General features: G+C 42.6%; 1 protein-coding gene across 1 annotated transcript in view; it reads left to right on the top strand.

The window, feature by feature from the left end:
• TRPC5 (transient receptor potential cation channel subfamily C member 5) overlaps window positions 1–20,198 on the top strand; it is a 71,957-nt gene that overhangs the window by 16,318 nt on the left and 35,441 nt on the right. Inside the window, exon 2 of the mRNA XM_054388436.1 lies at window positions 438–959. Within this exon, the coding sequence (XP_054244411.1) occupies window positions 438–959 (522 nt within the window). The remainder of the gene's footprint in view (window positions 1–437; window positions 960–20,198) is intronic.

The following is a 20,198-nucleotide window of genomic DNA, read 5'->3' as shown; positions in this document are numbered from 1 at the left end:
TGTAGGTCTGCAATGCAAATAATGAGTTAGGGAAATCTGTTCAGTGTTCACTTTCTTCTAGACTTTCTTTTTGTGTAATTACCTGTGCCTTTTGTTTTCCTTTTTCCCTTATAAAAGTCCCTGTTTTGGTACATGAATTAATACCCATTTCAGAACAGGACCACATCTGAAGCATTTGGACAGGGATGTCATTGATTTTTACCCCAGACTGGGAAGTGAATGGTCACAGATTCCTGCTCATGGGAGCAGACAGACATGTTTTGGGGGAAGATGGTTTTACCAAATAGCAGTGTCTGCGTGCATGGATACAACATGATTTAAAGAACAGAGAGTGTTAGAGCTGTTTTTCTGTGGCATCACTTTAGAAGTGTGAAGGAGAGAGAGCTGATTTCTGCTGTTCCACCTGAAATATGACTATGGTTTATCCCTTTATATAGGTTCCAACCTTGATGATGGACACTCAGTTTTCAGAATTCACTCCAGATATCACCCCAATAATGCTGGCGGCTCACACCAACAACTATGAAATCATCAAACTGCTTGTCCAAAGACGGGTAACAATTCCGCGCCCACACCAGATCAGATGCAACTGTGTGGAGTGTGTCTCCAGTTCAGAGGTGGACAGCCTGAGGCATTCCAGGTCAAGGCTGAACATCTACAAAGCCTTAGCCAGCCCTTCGTTGATTGCCTTATCAAGTGAGGACCCCATCTTGACAGCCTTCCGACTGGGCTGGGAACTGAAGGAGCTCAGCAAAGTGGAAAATGAGTTCAAAGCCGAATATGAAGAACTTTCACAGCAGTGCAAGCGTTTTGCTAAGGACCTTTTGGATCAAGCACGGAGTTCCCGAGAACTGGAGATAATTCTCAACCACAGAGATGATCAAAGTGAAGAGCTGGATCCTCAGAAATGTCATGACTTGGCAAAGCTAAAGGTAGCAATAAAGTATCACCAGAAAGAGGTAAGAGTCATCTAAATGCAAAGGTGTGTATTTGGTAAAGGTCCATTTCTCTAGACTCCATGGGTTTGTTCAGGGTTTCCAGCTGAGTTTGGATTGAGTGGAGAATCATGTGCAAATGGGTTAGTCACAAATCAGGAGGCTTAATGTACCATGATGACAGCATGAATCTGATGACAGTTGAGGGCACAGGACTGGGTCTTTTTGCAGTGGGTTATGGCTTCTACAGCACTGACTTTGATTCAAAGATACTTGAATGCCATTTCATGGTAACCCATCCCCCTGCTAAGAACAGCCTTCAGAGCTTTCCAGGTTTGGTAGCTCCAAAAGCTTTTCCCAGTAGCTGCTTTTATATGGAAACCAAAAGCTAGAAGGAGTTGCCCGGCTCATGAAGATCTTGACTGTAGGAAATAATATAATATACAAATCACTTCCTCCAGCCACCAAACACTTCCTAGCACCCATTCAAGATCAGAGGCCAGAGAAATGAGGGCCAGAGAAATGACAGCAGCAAAAGAGAGCAGGAGATATCAATAGCACTCTCACTGTCCCAGGTCTCCATGCTACCAGCAGTTTTGTTAGGTGAAAGTGCTCATGTGACGCTAGGAAGTGGATCATATCATGCAAATACTTCTCCACCTCAGGTGATTCCACCTGAAACACCTCAGGTGGATTCTTGCTTCCTGATTCATCTTCTCAACTGAGAAGCAATCCCCAGAAATTCAACCTTCTGCCCATAGTAGCAGAAAGGAAATACATTCTGCTACTAAAGGACACAGAGTGTTTCAGGAGCCCTGCAAATACAGAGATTTATCAGTTGATTCAATAAAGGCCATGAACCCAAGGAGAATGCTGACAACAGTTTCATTAGTTGGCTCTGGATTTTCTTTCTCTTTCCAAACCTGGACAGAATTTAGTAGATGATTTATTACTGCTGGCCAGTGATGTTCCAGGTTATCTGAAGGAGGAATTTAACTTGCATGAATTGCAATGTCTATTACATTATTCTATGTCTGGAGGGTAACAAGAGCAGCAGAAAAGCCTGTCACATCACTCTCTTCACTGTCTTCCCCACAATTGATGCTTTGTTTTATGCACTGACTTAGATGAGGATAGCCTGATACAATACATTCCTCCTCCTTTAATGGCTGCTCATGTCATCTGTGGTACAATAGTCACTAAGTGAAAGATGCAGATATTCCTTTCATCCCTTTGGTCTGTTACCTCCTGAGTACCAGCCCCTTGATGCAAAAGCTCAGTGGGAGCTGAACCAGAAAGATCCAGTCTTCAGAATTGTTAGGGTTGGAAGGGACCTCAAAGATCATCTAGTTCCAACCCCCTGCCATGGGCAAGGACACCTCACACTACATCAGATTGCTCAGAGCCACATCCAGCCTGGCCTTAAACACCTCCAGGGATGGGGCCCCTACCACCTCCCTGGGCAACCTTGGTCACTTACTGTTCCTACTGCGCTACTCACGTGTCAGCAGGGCTCACTGGCTTCATGTCAGGTTGTGTTTTTCACTGCTGACACAGAATCATAGAACAGTTTAGGCTGGAAAAGGCCTTTAAGATCGTTAAGTCCAACCATTAACCTAACACTATCAAGTCTGCTGCTAAACCATGTCTCTCAGTACCACATCTGCATGTCTCTTAAATACCTCCAGAGATGATGATTCAACCACTGTCCTGGGTGGGGTGTTCCAGGGCTTGACAACCCTTTCAGGGAAGAAATTTCTCCTGATATCCAACTTAAACTTTCCTTGGCACAACTTGGGACTGTTTCCTCTCATCTTGTCACTTGCCCCCTGGGAGAAGAGACTGACCTCCACCTCACTACAGCCTCCTTTCATGTAGTTGTAGAGATGAAGAAGGTCTCTCCTCAGCCTTCTTTTCTCCAGGCTAAGCAACCCCAGTTCCCTCAGCCACTCTTCATAGGACTTGTTGTCTAGACCATTCATCAGCATCCAGGGACATATCTATGGCTGCCTGCACCTTGTGTTTGCATCAAGGAATTGCAAATTTGGAGGAGCTGACTATGATCAGTGTAGTGCTGATCAGTCCTGAAGCTCTTCTATTTTAAAGTAACACATTTTTAATCTTTGCTTGCTTGCTTGACAGTTTTTATCTCTTTTTTTTAGGCACATTTGACTGAATTCCAAGCATATGGCCAAATTCCATGTTTTGTGACATACTCATGACAGTTCCAGCATATAAATGATAGCAAATATGCCCTATGTTGTCAGCTAAAGGCAGTGCTGTTTCCAGGTGGAATACTGGTGGCCAGGGACAGAACAAATGAGTTTGGGAAACCAACACTGCTGAACCCCCTCATCTTACCTGGTTGTTCATAAATACCCAATGTATTCTGCAGCATAGTGTTTGTATGCAACTAAATATTGCAGTGGTTTTCTTTTCTTGGTGATTAGTCCAATACAAAACACAAAGCAGGATGCAAACATGTTTGTATGCAACTAAATATTGCAGTGGTTTTCTTTTCTTGGTGATTAGTCCAATACAAAACACAAAGCAGGATGCAAACATCATTGCCCACTTCTGAAAAAGAAAAGAGTGGGAGCAGAGTGACACTGAGGGATGCCTTTTAATCTTGATTGAAGAGTATCAGACTGAGAGAATTTTATTTGGGACAGGAAGAAAAATAGAAACAAGTTTGGTCTGGTGAAAGACAGTTCTGCAGAGAGAAACAGCAGGCTTTTAGAAAGTAGATCACCTTGTTCTGCTAAAGCTTTTTATGTCTTAATACTAAATGGGATTGGGTTGGATGGAAAAGCTTTTTATATCTTAAGGTGGACAAAGCTAACAACTCAAATCTGTAGTAGCCTCAGAAATAAACCTCCAAAACTCCCCAAATGTGAAAGTGTTCCATTTCAGCTCAATCAGGCAGGTATATTCAAGACTCTTCCTAGAGAGGTTGTTGAGAAGGAATTGGTAAAGAGATCACTGCCTGTGGATGGAAGGGCTGCACTGGATGTTTTGGGGAGGGAGTAGATATTAAAAGTTACTTTTTTTTTTTTTTTTTACCAGCCCAAGTAATATGGAAATTCAAGAGTACTCTTCACCAGACCCATCATTCAGGGTTTTTTTCTCCCAGGCATTTCAGATGAACCCGCTGTGCTACCCCATACTGAAGAGCAGATGCTGGTTTGTTCCAGGAATAGAAGAGTAACAGCCTTCAAATTTGTAGTGCAGCTTGATGATCTCTGGCAATGAACATAAAGGACTGAAAAAAATCCTAATGGGAAAAGCTAGACATCAATGAGCAGTTCTTGCTCCAAACTGGGCCCTTGGAGGAGAACTTTGTAAAGGTAGTTAGCCTGGTAAATCTGCAGGTAAATAGGCAATAAATTTTTCAACAGAGTATAGTCTGATTAAGTGCCTAAATCCTGTTGGAGATTAGGCTCTTCTCTTGCTGAGGCATTTTGAAATTCCACTGCTAAGTTAGCTACATCTTTTAGCACCTACCTGCTGGAGAAAAATCTGATCTTAGGGGGTAATTTTTAGCGAACAATTAGCAGTCAGCCATGCCATGGACACAGATCCCAGTTCTCTGTGCTGAATCTGGTAAACATACTCCTGGTAAACACAACTCCATTTTTTCATCTGGCCTGGGTGCCTTAGTCTTCACAGTGAGCAACCTTAGTGAGGGCTGCATTGACAAGGGGACTCACTTCAGTCCTACCTCCAGAGGAATACCCATCACAAAGGCTCCACCTCAGCCTGTGTTCCCCAGTAAATCCCACTGCTAGTGTGTTGCTGCCTCATAATGCAGATGCAAGTTTTGTCTTTACAAGGACAGAAAAATCTCCCATTGTTTTGATTTTTTTTCAACAAAAAGCCTAGGAGCTACAAGTTTTGATTACTCCCAAACATGACATGTGTTAAGTATTGTACAACTACCTGAGGGGAGGTTGTAGCTGGGAGGGGTTTGGTCTCTTCTCCCAGGCAACCAGCACCAGAACAAGAGGACACAGTCTCAGGCTGTGCCGGGGGAGGTTTAGGCTGGAGGTGAGGAGAAAGTTCTTCACAGAGAGAGTGGTTGGCCATTGGAGTGGGCTGCCCAGGGAGGTGGTGGAGTCACCATCCCTGGAGGTGTTCAAGAGGGGATTGGACCTGGCACTTGGTGCCATGGTTTAGATAGTCATGAGGTTTAGGGTGACAGGTTGGACTCTATGATCTTTGAGGTCTCTTCCAGCCTTCTTGATTCTATGATTCTATATGTTGCTTATGAGGAAGAGGACCTTTGGAGGAGGGCCAAAACAATGGAGAAGAATTTTCTTGCTCCTCATGTTTGTTTTCCATAAGCCCTTATATCCTAGAAGGTAAATTACTGTTCACACAGAAGGGAAATTTTCAATTATACAGGAAAGATTAAAAAGTGCCCTAAGGTAGCTTTGTAGTGTATTTTATGGTAGCAAATGTTAAAACCATGCTGTGCAATGTTCACAAGTTCCCTTTCCATCTCAAGTGTAGAATGGTTGTGCCCTGAGTTTCAAATTGCAAAAGAGATCCTTTCTTTAGAAGGTAAGAAGGACTTCACAGTGTGATGAGTGTTACAAAAAACTAGAAACAAATGAGGACAGCTCTAGCACACTGCAAAACATGTTGAGTTAGATCCAGCACAGACATGCCAGCTTTCTTCCCAGTTCACTTTTGAGAGAAATTATTTTTGTAGGATCAGGGGAATTCATTACTTTTCATAAATGCTCTGTAGTATGTGACATTTGTCTTCATATTAGTGCTTTTCAGATTCTTTTATTCATGACTAATTTTGGAAGGAGAAAGTTTCTGAAGACTTGATAGGAAAAGGCACAGCTCAGCTGTTGAGGATCAATCTTCACTATGCTGTTCTGGCACCAAATTAGCTCTGCATTCGTTAATTCGTTTGTATTTCTAAGACAAGATGGGAAAAATCACCTCTTAGGATCTTGCCAGTCTCATAAAGCCCAGTTGTATGTACAGTGTGTTGTGGTTGTATTAGAGAATCAGAACACAGGCAGAGTGCAGAGAGAACCCTTAGATCCTTTAAGGCTTTTTTCTACATTGCCAAAAGAATGTCGAGCAACCACAGCATAGCAATGAATCTGGTCTAAAAGGGCAGCTTTCTCCTTGTGTATCACATTCTGCTAAGCCACAAGAAATGTACATTCAACCTGTTCCTTCTTTATTCCATCACAGGTCATTCACATCTTCAGAATGAAGGGAAACATCACACTAATGTGGTTTTATTGCTTTGTGGTTTTTTTCTGGTGCTAGTAGTTGTAAATGGCTGTGCAGGTTTATTTATGTCTGTAGGAAACACACACAATGCAAGGCACTCAGAAGAAAATGTCTTTTACTTATGACTAGTTTGCTTAGCACTTCCACTGGATTAGATCAAAGCAGTGCATAAAATTCCTCTCAGAAACCTTAACCTTTGTCTCTCTTACTGTACTCTAATCAGTGACAGGAAAGGAGAGAATTGTTTACTTTTCTAGTTTAAAACCAGTTCTCTTTGCTTTTTTCTCTTCAGGATGAAGCCTTTTTTCCAAGGCATTAAACATAGACAAGTACCTCCTGAGATACAGAACTGGGGTGAATGAATAATCATTCCACATGCCACATATTTTTCAGCTCTGTCTTGACTCTTGTCAACTGTGTGGCTGCAGTTTGAAGCACAGTATCATTCTCCAGGGAGCATGCATAAACCTGGCAAATTTCTAAGGACACTTCAGTTACTGTATCAAAAGAGCTTTTAAAAATATCAGAGATCCAGGAAAAATTAAGTAAGAGATCTGTGAAAATCAAAGCTCATCTGCTGCACCTGTTTTGAAAGCCATCCAGGTATCTCGATGGATAGCCACAGACCTTTCTTCGCTTGCAAAAGCAGTGCTAAGTTATTCCCCTGTGGTTTTGTCTGTTTTCTTTCACAAGGCCTGGAGGTGTAGTGATTCAGGGCAGAAAATTTGTATTGTGCTCTTTAATGGCACAATAAAAAGCTAGCATTTTGGTGAGCCTGCACAGCTCAGAAGATGAATAAACAGGCTTCTACTTCTGGTTTCTAGAATGAAATCACACCCTGTTGTGAAGAAACCTCTGTTAGGACTAGAGGGGGGAAGCAAAGCTGCTCCTTGTGGAAGCTTTTTGTGTTAGTGTGAGCTGAAATTCCCCCCCCCACCGACAATAACCAGGCTAGCTCAGTCTGGAAGCAAATGAAAGCTGTATTTACAAGCAAAATCTACAATGATGAAATGCAATGAATATGTACAAATATACCAAATTTACAACGTTTACAAATATATACAATCAACAGAAAAGCACAACCAAGCCCCCTTTGCTTCCCCCCAAAGGGGACCTTTCCCAAGGGGCCTCTCTCCCACGGGCTTCCCCCCAGACCCCCCTGGCAGAAAACAGAGTTAGCTAAAGCAGAAAAAGTTGTTAACTTAGCTCGCCAAGGTCAGTATGTTATCTTCAGCCAGAAGAGAAGAAGAAACAGCAGCCAGACACCCCAGCAAGCTGCCCTGACTGCAGAATGCAGAGTGCCCCACTTTGTTTTGAGTAATAGTTCTTAAACATTTCTATCTATCCAATGGAAGTGTTTAGAACAATCATTATTTTGCTTGCTTACACCCAATAGTGACTTATTTACACTCTTTCACTTTCTCTGCTTGAACTTTGCAAAGAAAAATTAAAAAGACAGTTTCAAACCATCACAGTCCACCCCTTATAAACAATTCCATTGGCTGCTACTATCATTTATCTAATCTAAAATAATATCTACAACAATAGGTGAATAAGGATCATAGTCCATTCTGGCTATCTCAGATGTAGATGATTCAAAAGAGTCAAATCACAGGGAAAAAACAGCAAACAGCTTGTTTCCTCGCAGATGGAGCGAAGGAAGGAACAGGGACTCTCAGGTGACTCAGGGCTCTCAGGGTTCGTGCACCGTAGATCTCATGAATTCTCCTCTTGGGCGCGATGCTGTATCTGCACAACACTCTGAATTTAACCTCTCTCAGCCAAAGTTAGATTTCACTGTGGAATGCACTGAATTTCACCATTTTCTTGCATCACCCAATAGGTGTGACCAGGACCTTCAGCAGAAACCACCCCTCAGACAGGTTTGGCCTCTCATGAAGGAGAAAATACCCAAACAGTTTTGCCTAACAGATTCTTCTCTCTGATAACAGGAACTCTATCACCTTCCTCCTTTCGCAACAAATCTGATTGGGCAGGTCCAGCTCGATTCACTGAGCCTCTACTATTCACTAACCAGGTTGCTTGTGCTAAATGTTTCTCCCAGTTTTTCAAAGATCCACCCCCCATGGCTTTGAGAGTGGTTTTCAGCAAACCGTTGTAGCGTTCGATCTTCCCTGCAGCTGGTGCATAGTAGGGAATGTGGAATATCCACTCGATGCCGTGCTCTTTGGCCCAGTTTTTTACAAGATTGTTCCGTTGTCTGACTCAATCCTCTCTGGAGTTCCGTGTCTCCACAGGATTTGTCTCTCCAGACAAGCAGTGTTACGAGCAGTTGCATGAGGAACTGGATAAGTTTCCATCCATCCAGTGCTTGCCTCTACCGTAGTCAGCACATACTGCTTACCAGATCGAGAACGAGGTAGAGTGATGTAGTCAATCTGCCAGGGTTCACCATACTTGTACTTGGACCATCAGTCACCATACCACAAGGACTTGATTCGCTTTACCTGCTTAATAGCAGCACAAATGTCACAGTCATGGATGACTTGTGTGATAGCATCCATGGAAATGTCAATGGATCTGTCACGAGCCCATCGGTAGGTTGCATCTCTGCCTTGATGTCCTGACGAGTCATGGGCCCACCGAGCTAAGAACAGCTCACCTCGGTGTTTCCAGTCAAGATTGGGATCAAGATCAGAGTTTGTGTCCACTTGGGAAACTCTTGCAGCTAAATCTGCCTGATGGTTGTGGTGTTGTTCTTCAGTAGCTTTGCTCTTAGGAATGTGAGCATCGATGTGTCTCACTTTCACTGGGATTCTCTCAATGCGAGCAGCAATGTCTCGCCACAGATCTGCAGCCCAGATTGGCTTTCCTTTCCTCTGCCAGCCATTCTTCTTCCAGTCTTTCAGCCAACCCCACAAGGCATTGGCTACCATCCACGAGTCGGTGTAGAGATAAAGCTTTGGCCATCTCTCACGTTCAGCTACGTTAAGAGCTAGCTGGACAGCTTTTACCTCTGCGAATTGACTGGATTCTCCTTCTCCATCTCTCGCTTCTGCAACTCTGCACATTGGACTCCACACTGCAGATTTCCATCTCCGCTTGTTCCCAACCAGACGACAGGAACCGTCTGTGAACAAAGCATATCTCTTTTCATCATCAGACAGATCACTGTAAGGAGGAGCTTCCTCAGCACGAGTTACTCTCTCCTCTGGAGGTTTAGCACAGCTTGTGCCTTCTGGCCAGTTTGTGATCACCTCCACCAAACCAGGCCTTTCGAGATTTCCCATTCGAGCTCGCTGTGTTATCAGAGCCATCCACTTAGACCAGGTAGCATCTGTTGCATGATGTGGTGAAGAACCTTTGCCTTTGAACATCCAATTCAGAGCTGGCAATCTAGGAGCTAGAAGAAGTTGTGACTCAGTTCCGATCACTTCAGAAGCAGCTTTCACTCCTTCATAAGCAGCTAAAATCTCTTTCTCTGTTGGAGTGTAGTTTGCCTCTGAGCCTCTGTAGCCACGACCCCAGAAACCAAGAGGACGTCCTCGTGTCTCCCCTGGAGCTCTTTGCCATAAGCACCAGGTTGGACCATTGTCACTCAGGCCGTGTACAGAATGTTCTTAATGTCTGGACCAGTTCGGACAGGTCCCAGACCCATCGCTTGGACTACCTCTCGCTTGATCTGGTCAAAGGCTGCTTGTTGCTCAGGACCCCATTGGAAACTGTTTCTCTTTCGAGTCACATCATAGAGAGGTTTCACAATCTGACTGTATCCAGGAATGTGCAGTCTCCAAAATCCCACTATGCCTAAGAAATGCAGAGTTTCTTTCTTGTTGATGGGATTTGCCATGGTGGAGACTCTGTTTATCACATCCATTGGGATGTGACGGCGACCGTCTTGCCACCGCACTCCCAGAAACTGGATTTCTCTGGCAGGTCCTTTCACCTTGTCTCGCTTGATAGCAAAACCGGCTTGCAAGAGAATGTCAAGGATTTTGTTACCTTTCTCGAAGACTTCTTCAGCAGTCTCACCCCAGACGATGATGTCATCGATGAACTGAATGTGTTCTGGAGCTCCACCTTTCTCCAAAGCATCATGGATTACTGCATGGCAGATGGTTGAACTGTGAATCCACCCCTGGGGCAAACGATTGAATGTGTACTGAATGCCTCTCCAGGTGAAGGCAAACTGAGGCCTGCATTCCTCTGCTATGGGAATAGAGAAGAAAGCATTAGCAATGTCTATGGTAGCATACCATTTGGCCAGCTTGGATTCCAGCTCATATTCCCTTCTAGTGACCTGGAACATCTGTATCCCTTAGGATATGAAATGGTGGGGATGATGTGGTTATGCTATGTCCAGATCTGTCCTATACCAGGGACCTGAATACAAGTTTAGGGATTTTGAAAGCACTGAATGTCCAGATGTCACCTTTCATTTTCCAACTGCATTCATTCATATTGTATGCAGTGAAGCAACCATCTGATGCGTGAACAGTGGCTTGTGCTAAATGGATCTAGTTTTTCTCAGACTCAATCCCAACAGGCAGATGGCCACATTGCAAAACCTTCCATGCATGTAGTACTAGCTGAGCTATTACCAACAGTCTCAGCAGCAGGACTTTGGGGGTGGCAGGTGGGGAGACTTGATCTGCATTTGCACCCATAAAACAGTCTTCTCTCCTGATGATCACTGGTGGTGAGTAGAATGATTGGTGCCCATCTTGAAACCCCAACTGGATGGGTTTGTGCAGTTGCCAGATCTGTTTGTTCAGGTTTGGAAATTAACATGAAAATCTAACCCCTACAGCTGCATTGTGTTAGAAAAACCTTAAGTGTAAATTCTTTCCAGACTTGGAAGAAGGAGAAGAAAGATTCAGACAACTAAGGGTCCCACCCTTTGGCAAAGTGGACTTGAATTATTTGAGGACAAAGCATTATTTGGTATATTATTCACATAATACCAAAATGTTCTAAGTTGATGAAGGTTAGCCACATATTGCAGCTGTCAGAGAACAGAGCTGCAGAAGACTAGCTCTTGACAGCAAAATCATCTCTGACTAATCTTCGAAAAAACTTGAAACAACAACATAAAACCAGTCTGTCAGTCAAGGACAAGGACTCTGCTTGTGTTAGTGTAACACGCAGAAGGCAGTAAATGCCTGGATCATTCTTTTAAGTAATTTTTCGTGTCTCCTGCCTCTGACTTCAATGATCTCTTGGACAAAGATAGGAAATATGTTGAAAGCTAAAGAGATTACCATTGTTTTAAGAACATTGAATAGTGATGTAGTGAGTTTGCAGGTTCCCTTTAACTTCATGTATCCGATCAGTCTTGGCAACAAAAGAAGAGGCTCGAGAAGCCAGAGCTGAAGTAGGGGACATGATTAATTGGTTTTCTATAGACAACAGAAAGTGGAAAGGAGAAGTGACACCTTGTGTATTGTATAAACCAAGTGTTCCGTCTTGCCATGTCTGAAGGTCTAGAATGCCTTTCAGAGTCATCTTTACGTCAGTAGTGAAGAGTATGCCATGCTATTCCATACTTCACTTTGAGTGATAGCCTGAAATAATAAACTCTGCAGCAAAATTATTGCTATGGATTCTGCCTTTGGATATAGAAGTGGTCATTGTCATTTATCTGATTTCTGTGGATTTCAGCTTTACTTCTGTTGCTTAGTGAAGAGTGGCATGAAGGTACAGAGAACTGAGGCTCCCCCCCCCCTTACATCTCTTACGTATATTTCAGATCCATCATCATGCAGACAAGTCATTTAGGTGCCTCATGATTGAGAACACAGTTTCCTCATAGTTCTTCACTCTAAGAAAAGTGAGATGGATAGATGGGCTAATCATATCCCCCCTACACTGAGATCCTGTGCAGAGTGGCATTTAAAAGCTGTGACTGCAGGTTTTGTGTTCTTATTCTTTCTTTACAAACCCTATCTGGCTGAGTAAACATCCTTCAGCAAAGGCTTATTTCCTCCTTTAGCATAAAACAGTGCTATCCCTCAGAAGCAGGGGTAGTCTTTGGAGGTTGCTAAGAATGTGAGAAGTGTTTATAGTATCCTGGTCTGTTCTTTCCTGCTGTGGGTGACCCTGTTTTAGTACAGGTTTGAACTGGATGATCTCCTGAGGTCCCTTCCAACCCCCACCATTCTGTGATTCTGTGAAAAATATTTTTAGAACTTTTTAGTAACACTAATAAGGTAAAATAGGTGTGTATTTAAAATGACTTGTGAATTACTTTTAAAATTCCTATGTTTGATTTACTTATCACTTATTTAATGTAAATGTTAGAAATTCACTAAGGAGAATGAATCCAAGCTTTTACCTAAAAGTCAATACCTTCTCCACTTCAGCTAAAGCCTGGGAGAGCTCCTGGTATTCATTTGCAAGTTCTGTATACTCCTGAAGTGCTGTATGCAAGAGGACTTAGCAAACTCTGCAAGATTTGTCTCTAAACAGTTTTTAGCTTGTTGGGTTTTTTTAACTGCTTCTGCAGGATGTGTCAAATATTCCCTGTTCAGCTCTTGGAACCCAGTCAGTGTGTTGTGAATTAACTGACTCTGTCTTAGGTTTATTGTTATACTCAGAATTTTACTTGTACTGCAGTACTCTGCTTGTGGAAACCCAGTCTGTACCTGCTTAATCTTTGTAAGAGAACTGTAGCCTGGGATGTTTGCTGAAACACATCCTATGGGAATTTAGTAATCAGCTTCAATCTGCTGTCTGCTAAAATAAATGCTGTAAGGTTTTGCTTATGCTTGGACTTGTGCTCAGGGTCTGACCCCGGTGTTTGCTAGCAGAGGTTGGTCTCTAGAAGCACTGTTCAGCAGCTTGCCTTTATTCAATGCAGGATTTATGCCTGCACTTAAATCCTGCTGACACAGGCTGTAAATACAAACGTATAGCTAAGCACACATTTAAGCACTCTGAGTGGAGATAGGTTTCATTTCAAGCTTAAATATTTGCCAACTCCTTCTGTGGGTAGGTACCCAGGATTTGCCTTTGTGCTAGAATATCTGGGACCTCTTTTGTTTAAATATTTAAGCCAATCCAACATAAATTTGTGAAAACTATGAATTTTGATGGAACTGTAGCAGGCTTTTAGAGGTCATTCAATCTTTCCTTTTGTCAGCATTCACGTCACTGGTGAAATTCCAGTTGCTGCTGCTTAAGCTGAATTCATGTCTGCTACCTTAAAGAGATACGTTATGGATAGAGACCTTTAGTTAAGATTCATGTGTCATCATCACTTCGAATGTTTTAAGAACAGATTAGACAAAATTCTGTATAATTGGAGGCCATATGTTCATCTGTGGAGGATCTGGCGTTTGTTTTACTCATGGAGCAATTTGGGTAGTACCTGGTTTTCCTGAAGGACTCTTCCAGCTCAGCTGGTGATCTTCTCAATAGCAGGAATGGCTGTCATTTGGATTTGCAGCAGTGCTTCACTGTCACTACTGACAGGCATGTGAGTAGCAGCAGTGGTTTGGATACGATATTCATCCTATATTTTCCTGAGAAAATACTATTATTTCTTGGAAGTACCTGGTAAGGAATGTTGTAATCCTTTTTCCTGAGTTATGCAGCCTCTCTACAACTTCTTTGTCTCATTTTTTCCTTTTTTTCCTGTTGCAGAAAGCATTTCATTAGCAGGATGAACAACCATTAGGTGTTTACCCTGTGCAACTCACACTTCAGCAGTGGAATGTAAATAACTTTGCAGTTATTAACAAGGTTGAACTTTAAAAAGAAATGTGCTACAAAAGAGGATTTTCTTGTTCATCTCACTGTTTGCAGTACTGCAGACTTGAGCAGGCTGTTATTTATTATGTAGAGTATCTGATCTCACAGGGCTCTCTGCAGCACACATCAAATTAGGCCACAGATAGTTTCTCTCTTCTATTGTGGGCTAATTTGGAAATGTAGATCTTTGAGTATTGCCCACTGGAATTTCCTTCAAGAGCAATGAAACTAATACAACAACTGCATTTCCTTTCTTCCTCAGAAGATCTTGCTCTTGATAGGAAATGAAACAGAGTGTGCCTGCTGCACTTGGTTCTGAGCAGGAGCATCTGCAGGATTTTTGGGGTGCAGAGGGAAGATGGGTTTTTAAAGTTCAATGCCATTTCATGTTCCTGAAGTTGAAGAGGGTAACTTCTTTGCACAGGGTGATCCATAAACGTTGACAGCATGCCAAGTGTCAGAGCACATTTAGGCTATTTGACAGGGTATGTAAAGGTTTGTGGATTGAGCAGTAAGACTTGGCATTGATTGATAAACTCAAGCCTGTGGCAGGACTGACAGTGTAGAGTCTCCTAATCTTCATGGGAGGAAAGGAAGTCTAGCCAGTTGATTCTGCAAACCCAAGTGCAAAAGCCTGTGCTCTCCCCATTCCATCTGCAGTTGTACTGATGTGTGTGGGGTGGGAATTTCTGTGCCTAGGTGGGTCACCCCTGATAGTGACCTGGGATGAAGGGGGGCATAGATCTTCTCCCAGTCCTGCCTGGCCACACACATATCCTCAGAGACATCTCCATCAATCTACCAGAGAGAGGGTGCAGAGAGAGACAGGGCATTTGTGTTTTTGTGATAGAACTGGATTCACAGGAAATCTGCATTCTTTAACATCTTTACTAGCTACTGCATCAGCCACTGCAGTTGCCTGATTGTCACACAGACTGCAAAGTCTAGCTCAGTTCATATGAAAATCTGCCTTTGGAAAGCCAGAATTGCTTTAATTGTAGAGGGCAGCAGCATATAATAATACCCCCAAACACAGTAACCTTGCAGGGATTCAGCTGCCATGTGTGAGATGCCATGGGACACAATGCTGTTGGTGAGATCTAACCTATTGAAATGAGTATCAGAGAGGGGAACTAAAGTTAATTTCCTGACACATTTAGCTCTCAGTGGTAACCTCAGTGGGAGCTGATGTAGCTGACTGATAGAAGAGCCTGCTTATTAACACAGGGCTCTGCAGTTAAAAATTAGTGCTTATTCATCTATGAAGAGCAGTCACTACCACCATCCACAGCAAGAGTACAGAAAAGAACTCAAACAAACTCCAAACAGAAGAGCCTGTTGGCAGCTGTCATGATAATCAGAATAAATGCAGAGATACTGTGCTCAGCCCCTGTGATATCTATCAGGGAACTATTTCAGTTGCTCCCTGAGGCATTCACATCTCAACCCATCTGTGTCTGATCCTAAATTACTTATGACTGTGAGAGATAAGGGATTTCCCCATAGATTAGGAGTGTGCATGTGTAACATAATTTCTGTGTTTGATATTTATATTAATGGTACAGCATGCAGAAAGCATTTAATTCCCAGGAAGTAGAATCTAGGTGACATAAAAAGACACTCCATCCAGCAGCTGCTTTTTTCCCCTTAAAATTTTTTGCCTTGGTAGAATATCAGGTGACAGTGAGTATGATGAACATTAAAAATGAAATTCTCTAATAGCACAAGCCAGCTGCAAGCCAAACGTTACACAAAGACCCTGGCAAGACTGAAAGAAGAAAGAGAGAACATAAAAGACTTTGTACTGCAGTAGTTTTTTCCCCTCAAAGTGCTTCCCAACAATGATTGAAGTTGCTGATCTCACTTCTGGGAAAGGCATGGATACTTCTCTCCCTTTCAGAAGCCAGGAGACTGTGCACCTTGCCCACCAGTGAGTGACACAGTAGTGTTGTCCTCACAAGGTACTGAGTCTTCTCTGATCTCCTAGTCCTTAAGTGAACCGTATCTTCAGCTAGAGACAGCTTCTGCTTAACAGGTAATGGAGAAGGAGCTTGCTCTTTGGATTGCCTCCCCAAGAAATGCTTCTACAGGCTTTATCTAAAGTAGGGACATCCTGGACAGTGTTACGCCAGCATGAACTGAGTATAAACACCACCTTTTGGAAATATTTATTTTAATTAATGCAGCTGTCAGAACATTCTCCATCATGTCTGTGGGGTGATGTCTTGTGCTGCCTTTTGTAGTGGGAACTGGAGGCTTCTGTAATGGAGCAGTGCTTGAAAAAATGCCTGATACCTGCTTGTTATGTACTGAATTCACTGTCTGCAAGTCATAATGCTTCTCTTAAACAAATACAGAGCTTCTGTACAGTGCATATGTCTCTGATTCCAAACCATCTACAAAACTGGGACAACATGCAGGTTTTGTAATATCACAGTCTCTCCTTTTCATTGTGCAGAAACTTCAACTTGATACCAAATCCTGTCACATAAGCAATGTCCCTGTGAAATTATGAAAGTCTCTGATACACACATGTGCTATTTCTAGCTATGGCGAATGAAAAGCTTTCTAAAAGGTAAAAAAAACATATTTGAGGCCCTACTTACATGCAAATTGAGCTTATACTTAGGAAATGTCTTAGCATAAATAGTGCTGGGGAATCACAGAATCAATGAATCACATAATGGTAAGGCTTGGAAGGGAGATCATTGGGTACAAACCCCATGCCAAGGCAGGTGCACCTAGATAGGGTGACATAGGAACACATCCAGGTGGGTTTTGAATGTCTCCAGAGATGGAGGCTCCACCAGCTCCCTGGGCAGCCTGTTTCAGTGCTCTGTCAATCTTAAAGTTCCTCCTCATGTTTAGGTGGGACTTTCTGTGTTCAAGTTTGTGCCTGTTACCCCTTGTCCTGTTGCTGGGCATCACTGCAAAAAGCTTGGTTCCATCCTTCTTACACCCACCCTTTAAATACTGATGAACATTGGTGAGATCCCCCCCTAGTCTTTTCCAGACTGACAAGCCCCAGTTCTCTCAGTCTTTCCTTGTAAGAGAGATGCTCCAGTCCCCTTATCATCATCTTTGTAGCACGTTTCTCTACCCTGTCCAGAAAGTCCCTTTCCTTCTTGAACTGGGGAGCTAGTCAGGTTGTTTTTCCAGATCTCAACTGTCTGTTAGCAAAGCTGAAATGAGATTGTTTCCTTAACTTTATGAAGAAACTTGAAAATATGGATGATAACAAAAGTTCTTTGATATTATTTCAGGCTACCTCACCCTTAAAAGGGCTAAAGCTGGGCTTTTACATGGTCTTGTATTTTATGTGCATCTATTTAGCAGTGTGAATCTTTAGAGTGGAGCATTCAGTGGTTTAGTCTAGATGAATTTGATGGTTTAGTTTAAGGAGCAACACCTAGGAGCAAAGATGAGGCCAACATTCACAGAGCTGTTTGTGGAAGTACCTCATTTCTGTATTCTTTCAAGTCAACACAAAGTTAGTAAAAAGCAGTTGCTTCTTTAGGCAGCACACCAAGGGCTTAATTGACTTCATTATAACTCGAAGTTCCAGTGTTTCTGCTCACTGGAAATTCTGGGTTTCAGCCTGCTGTAGTTCTTGCACTACTTGAGATCTAAGCTGCAGTATTGACTTATTTTAAATCTGTGATTAGTAAGCTGAACTAATACAAGTTAGTAAATCCTACACTGGGAAGTGCTTAGCCTTTCCTTTATTGAGGACAGATTTTGATGGTTTGAGTCGTTAGGGAGAATTTCTTTCTGTGGTGTGCTTTAATTTCCCTTAGGCCATTTTCAGTGAGTTTGGGATGGGCTTGATTGGAAAATTTAATGGCTTTTTCCTTTTCCATTCCCTTTTGCCAAGCTGGTCTTTAAAGCTGCTCTTTCATGATGTGTGAATTTGTCTCCATTTGAAGAACTAACATCAGAGACAGCACAGAAAGCAGATTTTAGAAATGAGCTATTAGGCTGAAAAGAGGCACTTTTAAGATGCTTAGAAGTTGCACAGCAACCAGAGGAACATATAGTAATTTGATTTCTCAGATGACTTTGACTCAAGCAAAAAAACAGTTTTTTCTCCCTTTAGAGCTTTCTATCATATGTGATAAAGAGAAAATGTGTTTATTCATTTTCACCCTAAGAAAATCCAACAAGTTGTGCCTGATCTCAGAGAAACAGCAGCATCTATTGCCATGTAAATTACCACAGAACATGCCTGGTCACAGCTCCTCTGTGTGATCTTAAATGGAAAAATACAACAGTGTAACCTTCCATTTCTTCTAGATTTTAGGCATAGCATGCTGACCCTTCCTGAAATCATAGATTAAAAAACAGCCAGCCAACTGAGAATCAGTGCTTGATGTTTTCTCTGTTTCTGTAGAATTGTTTCTTTCATCACTGTCCTCAGACTTGGAATTTTGCAGTAACATTTTCTGATCACTACAGGCAATAGGTCTTGGTTTGTTCAGTAGATCTTCACCATATCATGTTGAGTAGCTGAGGGAACTGCAATTGTTTAGTCTGGAGAAAAGGATGCTGAGGGGAGACCTTCTCACCCTCTACAACTCCCTGAAAGGAGGCTGGAGCCATGTGAGGCTTGGTCTCTTCTCCCTAGTAACAAGTGATAGGATAAGAGGAAATGGCCTTAAGTTGTGCTGGGGAAGGTTTAGGCTAAACATGACGAAAAATTTCTTCCCTTGAAAGGGTTGTCAAGCTTTGCAACAGGCTGCTCAGGAAAGTGGAGGGGTTTAAAAGCCATGTTTATATATGGTACTTTGGGATATGGTTTAGAAGTGGACTTGGTAGAGTTAGATAATGGTTGGACTTGATCGGATCATCCTGCCTTGGCAGGGGTGTTGGACTTGATGATCTCCAGAGGTCCCTTGCAACCCCTACCATTCTATGATTCTGTGATCATAAGGGTCTTTTCCAATCAAAGTGATTCTATGATCAGCTATTGTCCACTTGCTGCTATGGGCATTTGTAGGTTGGTTCCAAATTAAATGCATTTCTGGTTTTCTTTTCTGATGCCCTCTGGACCATGGTGTCATTTGTATGTTAGATCATAAACTTATGGAATCATAGAATCATCCCAGTGGGAAGGGACCTCTTAAGTGTCATCTGGCCCATCCCCCAGGAAGCAGCCGTGTTTGTTGTAGTACTAACACGTTCAGAAGCCCTTTGCTACCATGGCACAAACCAAGAGATGGTTTAAACTGTAGTGCTGAAAGGTGCTTAACCTGGTAAAATCTCCCCTGAGCAGCAAGAAGAGCATTGTGGCACTACATCCTACCCAGAGATCCCTTCCCAAGTGTAACAAACACTGGTATCTTTAGGTTAATCACTGATCTGAGTTTCTTTTGTAAGAGGTCTTTTCTCCTTGATAAATGCTACTAGTACTACTGTGCCCATCTGAAGTGGGATTCTTACTGGTACAGCTGTGTCCAACCATAGATGCAGTCATATTGCTACAGGAGTGTCTTTATCAATAGCTGTGTCCACATTAGGACAATTTTTCTGATTTAATTACAGCAAAGTAAATACAACAACAACATTCTGACCTTTTCTTTTGAACTTGGAGAGCCCAGTGAGAAATCTGAATTTAGTAAATAAATCAGAGATAGGACTTCATCAAAATAGATTAGAAATTAAATATGTAAAGGAAAACAAAGTTGTGCTGCTCTTGCAGACATCTGTAATTAGCTGTGGGTCTGAAAGGTTTTGAAAGCCATAGAGCTGTCCAGGTATAATCAGGATCATAAAACCTTCTGGCATAAGAGAGAAGTATTGTGGCTTGAGCCTGACATTGGAAAGGCTGCTAGGCATTAGAGAAGGCTGAAGCAGCTGCAGCTGGAGCATGTCTGGAATGGAGTCACTGAGCTGCAATAAATCACCATCATAATGCTATTTTTTACAGAGTGAAAGTAAACTTTCAAGTGTCACTTTTGGTGCAGTGATCAAAGGTTTCTCTTGCCTCTGCTTAATCTCTCACACTTTACAACTGCTCTCTCCCTTACTAGTGAGGCGCATTTACAAATGTGCTGTCCTGCTTCCCAGCAGATGTCACCTGGCTGAGCTTTACATTCCTGCATGATGTCTCATGCCCAGCCCATCCCACATACACATATGCTGGCCTCCCTGCACAAAAGCACGTGCAGCACCCCACACACTTCTGGAGATACTCTCCCTCCCTCATACACACAGTCTTCTCAGAGCTTTGCACCTTTTCCCTCTTTTAGTCACTCCTTAAAGATGCTGCCAATGATTTGTTTGAGGCAGTCA

This window comes from Indicator indicator, chromosome 17, assembly GCF_027791375.1.
Source record: "Indicator indicator isolate 239-I01 chromosome 17, UM_Iind_1.1, whole genome shotgun sequence".
Lineage (NCBI taxonomy): Eukaryota > Metazoa > Chordata > Aves > Piciformes > Indicatoridae > Indicator > Indicator indicator.
This window is presented reverse-complemented; position numbering and strand designations above follow the sequence as displayed.